The 12,179-nt window shown below is 50.8% G+C and overlaps 1 protein-coding gene across 1 annotated transcript; it reads left to right on the top strand.

Moving 5' to 3' along the window:
• Positions 1 to 4,982: 4,982 nt before the first annotated feature.
• LOC100679665 (mitotic spindle assembly checkpoint protein MAD2A-like) lies at positions 4,983 to 5,824 on the top strand. The gene is made up of 2 exons (XM_031927355.1): positions 4,983 to 5,368; positions 5,442 to 5,824. Exons 1-2 carry the CDS (start codon positions 5,251 to 5,253, stop codon positions 5,654 to 5,656), a joined length of 333 nt encoding a protein of 110 aa, XP_031783215.1. The 5' UTR covers positions 4,983 to 5,250; the 3' UTR covers positions 5,657 to 5,824.
• The last annotated feature ends 6,355 nt before the right edge of the window (positions 5,825 to 12,179 follow it).

Raw genomic sequence — 12,179 nt, 5'->3', positions numbered from 1 at the left:
GTCGGCGCAACCGCTCGTTACAGAGTCGCCCGGCGTGTGTCCTCACATAGCAGCATCTATCTTGTCTCGCGCGACGTCCCGTACGTGCCTTCGCATAATTTGCGCCTCCTTTCATTCGCGTAACTCGGATTTTTCGCTACCGCGCAGTAGCCGACGCGGAAGGAGGCGTGGATTATGTACGCCTCGGACGCTGGGGACAATGCTGGATTTCGCAAGGTTCCACCTGCGCGCGCCGCGGCTATTATTTAGGAATCAGTTTTTGAGATTTATGCGAGATTTATTCGTCGCATCTGCGCTTGGCTGATTTCACGGATTGATGCATTATTCCCACAAAAAAGGCCGATCGGCTGTTTCGTATGGAGACACACTTGCGCGATCCAAAGACGTACAAGAATGTATATGGAAAAAATGTCCGATGCGCCGAGTCAGTCGGATGGTTCCCTAGCATGAGATGGCATCCGATCGATCACGCGTCGCGTCGTGACGCTCGAAATCAGTGTATCCGCTGCGAGATTTCGAGCCTCGTCATAGGAAAATTCCTGTGGCCCAGCCACGTGTGTACAGGCTGCGTCGAGGGAAAGAAATGCCTCAATTGTTCGAGCGCCGACAGAAGAAAGGGGATGCACGTCGCGCCCTGCCGGGCAAGTGAAAGAGTTTCATCCCGAGCAGCCGATAAATGGCAGCTCTCGCTCGGGACGGACGTCTCCAAGGTTCATTATAATAATACCGCATGCTGTCGCATTGAGTGTCAATCAGGGAAAGTGATTTGTAAGGCAGATACGTATGTGAAAAAAAAACTGTTACGCACTGATCGATAATTCGTTGGTGCCCGTACGCTGCATATTCCGAGCGTTAAGTAGGAAACTCCTTCCACGAAAGCGGCTTATTATTCGTTCGTCAATTGAAAACCATCGGCAGCAAGGTGCAGCGAATCGTCCGCGCGAGTCTAGGGTTACGACGTTCCTAATCAAGCCTTTCATTCATACGGGAATCGCGCGCGGCAGCAAATTACAGATTGAGACACGACGACAGCTAGGGGTAGTGGAGCAGAGAAAAGAATGAAAGGCTTCGATCGACAGGGAAAGTGCGAAAGACAATGGAAGAATGAGCTCCCGCTCGAGCGGGTATAGTGCGTAATTCAATCCGCGAGGCCTTGGAACGATTATACACCGGGCAGCTACTCACTTTCTAACCGGACTAGAAAAGCAATTTCCTGCACAGCGCGCGCGCGGGCGCGACGGGGACGGATGTGCGAGAGCTACCGCTGCAGCGGCATGCGCGCGTATGTAATAATAAATTCAACGTGGCGTAAGAGCGTCGAGCCGTTAGACGGGTGACTATGCAAATAAAAGACGACGCGAGTCGGTATCCCTTTCGTATTGTGCGCGCACGCAAGGACGCACTGGTCTCTTTCACCTTCGCGCGGTTCAAAGACCTGCTAACGACGCCGGGATCGACAGGCCTCAATGGCACCCGGAGCTATTATGCTGCGCTAGCTGCTACCGTTCGCACAATGTATAACCCCGAGATACGATCGAAGGAAGTGCTGCGGCGCACATGTGCGTCGATTAATTCGGACTCGAAGTGAAACGGCGAGTGTATCAAAGGCTAGAGAGCGCGCGTGGACCACTCGTGAAGCCGCGCGTTGCAGGTGCAGCGCGCTGCCTCCCCGTTACTAATTCGAGATTTGGCCCACCCAGGCGCGTGAGTGACTCCCTTTTCCGGTGCCCCTCTGATGCGCCGCGGCCTCCCTTGTAATATTCGTGATGCTGGCAATCCGTTATATTCTCACGAGTCGGACGTTTCGTCGAAGGACGGAGCGCAGCGTATAAATTAGCAGCAGCCGCGTTGTAAACCGTATAAAAAATCAGGTTCCTCGTAAATACGTCGATGCAAAATCGCGCGTCGTAAAAAAGTCCGAAAGTTCGGCACACGGTTCTCTCTCTCGCACCCCATTACTCATAATCAGTTGCATTCTCCGCGCGTCGGCGATTCGCGCGCAGCCCGCTGCTCTGCGGAGGAAGCGCCGCGAGGCTTCTGCAGCAGCGGCGGCCAATCAAGAGTAGTCGCTCTTATCGTCGGCAATTTTTACTTTACGACGCCGCGCGCACTTGCGCGCAGAGAGAGAGAGAGAGAGAGAGAGAGAGAGAGAGAGAGAGGCGGCTTATTTTTCTAATAGCCTCGAGGCGCTGCCGCACAAAGCCCGAGCCGTAAACATCGATCAGGATCGTTCATCACGCCGAGTATCGAGTTTATGATCACCTTTAACTCTCGCTTTCTTCTCTTGCGCGCGTATGTACTCTGCACTTGCGCGCGCGCGCTGCCTTTATCTCTCCTTCGAAAGCCATCTTTTTCGAGTTTTATCTCGGCGTCTCGCCGATAATCAACCGAAAGTCTTCTCTCTCGCGTGCGAACGCCGTGACGTATGTACGAAACAAACGATATCACAATCCGACGCTGCATCGCTTTGCTCGTGTTTTATCGCCATACTGCACCTTCGGCTCTCCCGCTCGCGCGCGCCCGTTTTTATATACACAGCATCCCATTCCGCTCGGCCGCATTTTCTCCTTGCATCATCCGAGGCTCGGGAGAGCGAGTAGCCCTTTTTGCATCCTTTTTCTACCGGCCGAGCTCGCTCTGGCAACGCTCTTTTTGCCGTATGCACACTGCCCGCGAGCAGCAGCACGGGAGCTATTAAACGGCGGACACTCATAAATATAAATCATAGAATTGTCTTATTGCTTCGGAAGGCGACGCTGGGAAACAGCTGTCCGCCCAGTCATATATATATAGCGTGTAGGTATGCGCCGCGTGCGTGCACAATATGCAGCGAGCGCTGCCGAATTCGCGCGGGAGATAAACGAGCGCGCCGAGTCCTTTGCGCGCATTAATCGGAGCCTCGCAATTATCAAGATGTCGCGGCGGCTTCTCTTTTTTAATTCGCTCGATCAACTCGCGGCGAATGAAAACATTTCTCGCGAGAGACGAACACTTGAAATTAGACAATGGGAGTATAGGCCTCGTACAACAGCGAAGAAATATTAGCATATAAAAATCGAAAGGAAAGAGAGAGAGAGAGAGAGAGAGAGAGAGAGAGAGAGAGAGAGAGAGAGAGAGAGAGAGAACAAGTTGTCGCTGCATCCCCGACACTCGTCGTCGATTATACGCGGCCGTGCTCACGCACACGTGTTGCTTGGCGCGTCATAAATTTCACGGCGCGCGAGATTCGATCGCGAATTAGACAATCGTGTAGAGAATGAACAAGGATGCCAGTGACAGAGAGAGAGAGAGAGAGAGAGAGAGAGAGAGAGAGAGAGAGAGAGAGAGAGAGAATGTCTGTGCAGCGTTTGGAGCTCGAGACGCGATGCTGCGATGCACGCGCCGCTCGCCGAGGCACAGTATACACCCGGATCGTTAATATACAGACGGTGGAGAGAAAGAGAGAGGAGTCGAATATCGATACGCGCGCGCCCGGTAGGAGCGTATAAATATTCATAACGCATCGCTTCTCTGCATAGAGGGGCCTTTATCGGTTTGGACGGTCTTCGGACGCTGCTGCTGCTGCTGCTGCTGCTACTGGAGTCTAGAAGGGTTTGGAGAAACAACAAAGCCGGTAGCACTAGTTATTATTTCTTGAAATATTTGCTCGAGCTGGTTCGAGTTCGAAAACGCAAGTGACGGATCGAGTGTCGGTATTAACGCAGCCCCGACGATGATTTAGTATTCCGAGCGCATAGACTTTCCAATCAGAGGATTGGCCACGCTCGGCACCAATTAATGAGCGAGCCGATATATATATAAGTCGCTCTCGGCGCGAGGTAATTGCGTTCTAATTAATTTTTTACGCTCACGCGCGCGAAGCTCCTTCTTTTTCGCTCGTTCCTCAGCCGTGGGATATAAGATTATTCCAGAAGCTGACGCCGAGGTGTAGGCTCGCCCGATCCTGCGAGTGGGTGGCTGTGGGAATATCCCGGGCTTTTTGCGCGGCTCCTGCGCGGCAATTATCGGAGATCGCCGAAGCTGCCCGATGCACTTTTTCCCGAGATTCGCCGAGTAAATAAATTGACTGCTGCAGTCGAGCGAATATTGCATATTAGTACACGGCGCAAAAGCAATTAGGAGGAATAAGGGACTCTATAGACTGCAGCACTGTATACGCGCGGGGCAAAAACCGCGCGGGCAGTTCGCAGAAGCTGTTGCCGCGCTGCTCTCGTGCCGAATATTTATGATAGAGACTTCACCGCGGAGAGCTGCGCGTGCGCGGTAGCTGAATCGCCGAGCTTAATACGCCGCCGCAAAAAGCCTAAACACGAGAGGAGCAAAAAGAGGCAGCGGCTCCGAGAGAGGTAGGGAAAAAAATCGTATTTCAAGACGCCGCGGTAAAGAACGAATTCGCCTGCGCGCGCCGCAGTCAGCGATTCTATGAGCGTGAAAGCGAGCGGACTCGGGGCTGTGCCAGCTCTCCGACTCTAAAAAAGTCGTCTCTCCTCTCGGCGCAGATTGTTTCAGCTCGTTTCGCCTCTCTTTCTCTCATATACCCGACACGCAACCCTTCTCTCCCCGGCTCGCTCCATGTCGCGAGCTATGTGAGCGGTCTGCCTGCTATATATAGGTATAGAGTGTACGCGTGCTCCTGTTTGCTATTTTAGAGGAGAGTATTTTCGACATTTAATTACGGCGGTTGATTGCGTAGCCAATAACGTAGCGTAGAGGAACTAAATTGAATTGAATTTTCACAGTTTACGCGATTTCGTTGTTATTACTCTCTATATGTATAGGTGAATGTAAACAGCTGTCCGTCTATTATGGTCTCAGTATATCACGAACTTTACGTCGATCCGGTTATTAAACCGCTCGTGATTTTGAAATTTCCTTGTCGTCGGTTTGAAAATGTCACAACAAGATCAGCGAATAAAATTAATTAAATTATTTAATCGATATATAAGGCTCTGCTGAGTTGGTGATACAATATCTGAGTATGTTTCGATTACGAAGAATGAAGTGTATAAGCGCCTTGTACTATTAGAGAACGATAATTTTGCAGGATACGCATTGAACTACATCATCTACCAAAGAGAACTGGCGCCCTCCAACAATTTCGAGGTTGATAAGGAATACGGATTGTCGTTGATACGTTGCACCGACGAAAAGATTGCGCGATACATAGCGTCATCCCTGAAACACGCCGAAAATTACATCAACCAAAGGGGGTTCAACGAATTGAATTTCGTAATTTTTAACAAGGGTTCGATGGTGGTGTGCGAAAAATGGGTTTTCCAAATCGAATATGAAAGTGAAAAAACTAAATCAAAGATGAATAGAACGAATATTCAAGTGGAGATTCGAGCCGTTTTACGGCAAATAATAAGTGAGTGCTCTCTTTAAATGTTTATATTTTCTACCCAACTCTTCCACGTATAACGAAAACAACAACATTTCAGCAAGTACAAACTTCTTGCCAATCATCGATTCGTCGCACAAGTTCAAGATTGTATTTAGGCCGTCATCGATTCAAGTGGTAGCACAATTCCCCTTCAAAATATTTCCGTATTCGTTGACGATACTCCAGAGCGAAGAGCTGTCATTCAGGAAAATTTCGACCAGTTTTCACACGGTCGAGACGAAGGTTGTTTACAAGCGACTAGCCAACAATTAACCCTACATTACCGTACGTACCAAGAACGTGCTTGTGTATGAAAACATTTACGTTTGTCAAATGAATGGAGAGTTCGTGCAGTATTTTCAATTCGAAATTGATACGATGGACACCGATAAATGCCCAGTGTAAAAATAATCGCATAATACAGTTTTGACCGAAAGAGCAGTCTTGTTTACCATACGTTTTCCCGAGTCCCTTTTGAAGTCAGCAGAGACCATCTGGCCGAAATCACTTGCAGCGCCCACGACGACACAGGCCCTGCTCATACAAGTAAACTAAGGGAACGTAATAAACGCGGCGTATCCCGAAAATTAAACATGCCCGCGCTTTAATTATTTTTCTCCGTTCCCGATACTATCTCTCGGGTATGTCTTGTAGGAAATATCGTTGCGAGAGTCTCGAAAATTAATTGAGCCGAATTCATTTCGAGGATGCGCCGCACAACATCCCTGTTAATTTTTGATCAATACACACCGCAACGGAGCAGCAGCGAAGGCCCCCGACGTCGACAGACATTCTAAATATTTCGTGGTCAGGCAATTACTGCGCATCGCTGCTCCCTATTGCGCGCATAAAAATGTCCCGCGCGCGCGCACGCGGCATCCGAAACTGGTCGGCCAATTTTTCGGTGGCCCGATCGTGCGCTGCAGAGAGAGAGAGAGATAATTATCGGTTACACGCCAAACAGTGTATTCGCGGTAGCGACAGCGCTGGCAGTCCTCCCAATACAAATCGCAAAAATATGTCTCCCTGTCGTCCAGTCGCGTTGTATATACGTACACACGCGAGGCTCATTAGCATACGCTCTTAAATTGTCCCGTACAAATTTTCGGGGGCGCTGCGACTCATTGCGCAGCGCCGTTATGCTATCCACGTCGAGGCAATCTAAATTTCGAGGCTAACTCCTCCTAGAGCCGCACAGTCGGCGTCCCGCGCGTGATTACACGCCTGACGTTGGTAAAATTTTTATCGGGAGCCTGATACACCGCTGCAGAAATTACACCGCAGAAAAGTATTAGGTGTCCCTGCGGTCCGCGATCTAATCGTCCTCGCGGATATTGGCTGCTAGGCCTGCAATTTCGGCCCCGTAACCTGACACCCTCAGATGCTCCCGTGCTGTGCGGCGAAAATTAGACGAAATAACGAAATAATTATATCGGTCGCCGCCGATCTTTCGGTACACAGCTAAGCCGAGAGGAGAAACAAAAGGGAACAGACAGCGAACGGCGAAGGAACGAAGTTGCGGCCGAGATGCGCGCATAAAAAAATTGAAATTAAGAGAGAGAGAGAGAGAGAGAGAGAGAGAGAGAGAGAGAGAGAGAGAGAGAGAGAGAGAGAGAGCTCCGGCGGGTCGCCGCGGAGCGCGGGAATTAATTCGTAGCTGTCGTGCGCGCATCTGCATGCGGAGCAGCATCCAGACAGATTACAAGAAAGAGATGCGCGTTTTGACGAATCTACCGCGAGCGCGCGCGAGTCGGCGGCGGCGGTGGCGTGTCAGAGTCCGAGGCTGCGTATAATAACTTATTCCGGGCTTATTATTACCGTAGGAGACTGCGGTAGGTGCAGCCTGTCTGCGTATCTTCTCTTCTCGTCGGCGCGGCTTTGTTATTAGAATGACTATGCGGCCGTGGAGTGCGGGTACACGCTCCGCCAGCGGATGGCAAGACAAGACACCTTGATCCCCCTGCTGCTCGATGCTTCTTTGGAATCAAGCGCTCCCTCGCACTTGCCCCTTTCTTTCGCTCCGAAAGAGAGCTGCACTTTTTTGCACGCACCTTCTAAGTCGCCCCTTTTTTTCGTCCCAGCAGGACAATGCCGAGGGCGATTAAGCGCTCGCTTCCTGCTCCTAAACTAAAACGTACCGTTTTGCCAAATCTGCTGTGCTGTTGTGACACATTGCCCTATTTCCGACATTATGCTTCTCGCTGTGCATAAATATAACTGTTTGTGTGTACTCGCGGACATAACAGTTGTGCGGCAGCTTGTAGTAAGAGCAACATATGTATATCCCTCGAATCGGGCAGCAGTGTCGCGCACGCAAACGTGCAGAGCTATTTTATTCAATAACTGAATTATACTTTCCGCGAATTTAATTGACAAAATTTATGGGAGCCTTGCCGCGGATCGACGTATATAATATCCGCGAGGAAAATTGTGAAACTCAACGTAGTACACATGCGTGCGGCGAATTATGTTAACTTATTCGCGTCGCGCGTCGACGAGAGGCTCGGCACCCAATTTATTTTGCGCAAAAAACACGACGCCTTCGTTATAGTCCGTCCGCGTGTGTGCTGTGTGTATATATATATATATATATATATATAGACATACACACACACACACACACACGGAAAGGCGACTCCGTACATATAAGGCGAAGAGCAGCGAAGTAGAAGTTTCTCTCTCTCTCTCTCTCTCTCTCTCTCTCTCTCTCTCTCTCTCTCTCTCACACACACACACGGCGCGTCGGCGCTCGCGGGAATATCGCGGCGCCCGCGTGTCCAAATTTACCGGCCTCGCCCTCGTAATTCCGCAAAGCGTAATAAATAATCGACTCTCCGATCCGGCGGCGGCGCCCGCACACGCAACGTACACACTAACCAAGACTTATAACGACTCGCCCACGCGCTCTTTCACTGCTCTCTCGGTACGTCGCCTACTACCTACATTATGTGTTTCGCGCGACAGTGAAAATCATTGCGGGAAACGCTTCCTAATTCTTCGATCATCGCAGTCTGGCGCTTTCCTTTATTACGCGCACGCGAACGAGCGGATTATTCAAAATTAGCAGCTTCAGTCAGATGTACAACGTAACGAGACGCCTGCCGTGTGTCTACTCCCACGCGCTCGTCGACACGTGCGTACGATATTTATTCGGTTTTACTCTGCGGCCGCGCGGCCAAAAAACTCGCGCTGCAGCGTCGTTATCGCGCGCACGTGGGTGCACCCGAATAGACCGTCTCTCTCGCGGCCGTCCGCTAATTGCTTTCGGAAACACGGCTCGACAATAAAGCAGCGCCTCGAGGAGCTTGACCATAAAAGGATGCTCCTCGACGTAGCGTACACTGCACACAAGACCGGGCGGCCTCTTCGCGTGTTTGCGCACTTTCGGTTTTCTGACGCTAACAATGGACCGGCTCGGAGTCTGTTTGCGTCGACAAAGCGAGCCCCGTGCACTTGTACATCGACGTTCAATTTTGTGCATAATATCATATAAAGAAACTCGAGAGAATTTTTAGCATGCGAACGCGGTCTTTTCGACAAAGTCCGTGTAATACGTAGGCATAGAGTTCTCCCTGACACGCCAAGACGTCTTAACACGAGAGTTTTTGTCCCGTTTGTTTTCAGGTGCTGTTGCGCGGCCGCTTCCGGTGCGAATGGAAATTAGTCCTTATGCCGCAGAGATCTCGGGCACTTAAAAGGCTAAGGCCCTAAAAGCAACTATATAAGTATGTACTAGCGTGAGCGAGCAGTTCTCAGCTCTCACGTCTCCCCGAGAGACAGGAGCTCGCGTGATCGAGCATCCCGTGCTCCGCAACGGCTCCAGGCTGCTGTTATGGTCGTCAGTTCGTGATCAGCCCTTGGGATCGACTACCAACGAGAGTGATCCTCCAGGTACGAACACAGTGTACTATTTAAAATGCATTTTTTTTTCACCTGTGTGCACGCGCGCTTGATTAATCCCGTATTTCACGATTGAAACAAAAAGGGCTCACGTGCAGCGCAACGTGCGCGCGGTGTTTCGAAGCCAGCCAATTAGCTGTCAGTAGCAGCGTCTGACGCGTTCGGGCCAAGTTTTATGATTTCCCCCCTAAATTGGATGATTTTGATGGGCAATCAGGTAGCTCAAAGTCCTCTCGCTCTTTTCGGCGGCGGCAGATAAGAAATCGACATCATCACGCGATCCGTATATGCCCACACGTAATAGGCCATAATTCGAGTGAATAAAAACGTGGCCCGGATGATAAACAAAGGGGTCCTCGAACTTTGAGCTGGCAAAATTATCGATTTGTTTTCTTCTCAATCATTGGTCTCCACGTCTATTTGCTTGGATCGGAAACGAGGCGTGTTAAAAACACGAGGAGTGCACGACGACAAGATCTCGCCGTAGTCCGAACAGTCCAAATATTTTCCTTCAAATGTTGTCTCGCGACAGGGCTGCTCGAGAGAACGGACAGGCAGCGAAGAAAACGGAGGAAAAAGCTCGGCGAGAGATAGCGCGACGGTATAGCAGGAGAAAAAAGACTCGTCGGGAACGCGCTCGCCGTAAAGAAAATATCGCGGAGCAGTGGGAGCAAGAGCCAATCAAGAACAAATATTATCTTGGCGCTCGCGCGCGCGGCAGCGCTGCCTGATGGCGGGCTCGAAATTTTCTTAAACTAATACGGCCGCGACTATTTTCGCTCGGCGAAATGTGCACCGGAACGAAGACGGCGCGTAAATTGCACGGGAGGAACTCTCACCGCTGAGAGCCAACGGCAGCTTGTAAATCGCGTCTCATAATCCGCTCGAATTGTCAAGCGCGCCACCGTATGCGCATTCAAACAAAAGTATTAAATCAAAAGTTCGCCTCTCTGTCTCTTTCCCCTTTGAATTCGAGCCAGCTCTTTTCACCGCGCTTATCTCGCATCTCTCGAATTTTCCTTTTTTGCTCGCCAGCCTCGCTTCCTCGCATATTTATACGCGAAAAAGAAGAGAGGACACTACTCCGGTTTGTATAATAACAATTGGTGTATTGAATCGAGGCGCGTCGATAAATCAAGCACATTTATTAGCCGAGGCATGCCTTGCTTCTGTCGAAGGAGAAGAAGAGGAAGAAGAAGCAGCCGAAGAAGAAAAATGTCCCGCTCCGGCGCGCGGTCGCCCGGCGATATTTCAATATTAGTTTAGCCATTGTGTCCGAGAGAAGCTCCGCGTGATGTCACTCGCGCAATATTTCGATGCGTCCGATTGGCTCCCACTTATTGAGCGATAATATTTATCTCGCCGAGCAAACTCCAGACCCGCGTCGTTATAATTCAGCGAGAAGCGGAGAAAAAAAATTATATACCGACTTGTCAATAGGCTAACGGATACGCGCGCGCAAAACGCGCACACGCCGAGATTTCGAGCGATCTGCTCTCTCCGCCGCTGCACACCTGTCGGCCGCGTGCCAAAAAGTCTCCGCGACTCGAATGCAAGCACTTGCCTATACCATATTTGTACGATGTAATTGGTCATATTTTTGCATTCGGTCATCGGATCCCCGAGTCCGATGCCTACCTTAGACCAATTCACCGCGCTCTTCGCTTTTTTGTTCCGCCGCATAATATATAAAATCGCGTGGCGCGAAACCTTTTCCCCTCCGAGTTGATTAACTCCCGGCTTTTCTCTCCAAGCAGCGATGTTTTGCGCCGCTCGGAGATAAAAAGCAAAGGAGCGAGACGTGAGGACCCCCCCATCGAGTATCACGTCAATTCCGCGGCGCGCATGCAGTCGCTCGTGGCGAACAGACTCCGAGAGCCAACACGCGCGCCAAGTCGATCCCTTTAGACCTCGCAAGCGCTGTCCTTTTACGCAACTGCTGCGCATTTGAATTTACATGTGTGTGTGTGAGTTTGTGTAGCTCTGTGTTAATTAAAAGCCAGTAAAATTGCTTCATTAAAATTTGTACTAGCTACTCGCCGCTTACTTTCCCTGTTGCTCGCCAATTACGCTCCGTCGGAGCGAAGTCGGTTGTCTGCCAGCGGGGAGTAAATAAGAGCGGAGAGTTTTCGAAAAAGTCGGGACTTCTCGCGCCGGAGGATCCCGAAGATCCCCTGTGCGCGCTCGCGGCGCGACGATAACGAGTGCGACTCGTGTGTCGCTGGGAAGTACGAGGCTGGAAAGCTTAATCGCGGGCTGTAATACACTTCGGTTTTGGATCGGCGGCAGTGGCGCGATAGCCGCGATCGTGCGCTGCCTCTGCAATGACCGCGGGTAATTAACGGCGAGCGGCGAGTACAGAGGAAGAAGCGATTTCCAGTAATGAAGCTACTTGCGCTTATTCGAGGGAGAAGCGCGTATTATTTTATTCGATAAATCGCCGCGGCCGCCGTTAAAAATGATAGCGGAATTTCATAAATACATTTCGGAGGGCACTTCTTGCGCGGTCTCTCACCGCCGGCATATCAGGGACAGCGAACTTAACGACTCGTCCGACCAATAAATCCTCCGCCGCGCACGAGATATACGCGGGAATCAGCGAAATTCTCGAAAGCCGCGCGTATACGTGTAAGTGATTCCGCTCACGACTTTATGCGAGTGTCGCGTCCGCCCCCACTTTTTTCGTGCCGCCGCCGCACGCCTCGCTCGCGCCAGTACCATTTGTGGAAAAGCAGCCGCACGCAATTATCCGTCGGCAAATCTGAGCCTCGCGCGCAGCCGCCTCGCCAACTTTGGCCTCGCTCCTGCCGAGTTGCGCGCACACGCGAGAGAGAAACATGCCTCAGCGCTTTTAAGGCGTTTGATGTCTTAATTGGACGCGCGAGAACCTCTATGC

This window comes from Nasonia vitripennis, chromosome 3 (genome assembly GCF_009193385.2).
Source record: "Nasonia vitripennis strain AsymCx chromosome 3, Nvit_psr_1.1, whole genome shotgun sequence".
NCBI classification, from domain to species: domain Eukaryota; kingdom Metazoa; phylum Arthropoda; class Insecta; order Hymenoptera; family Pteromalidae; genus Nasonia; species Nasonia vitripennis.
This window is presented reverse-complemented; position numbering and strand designations above follow the sequence as displayed.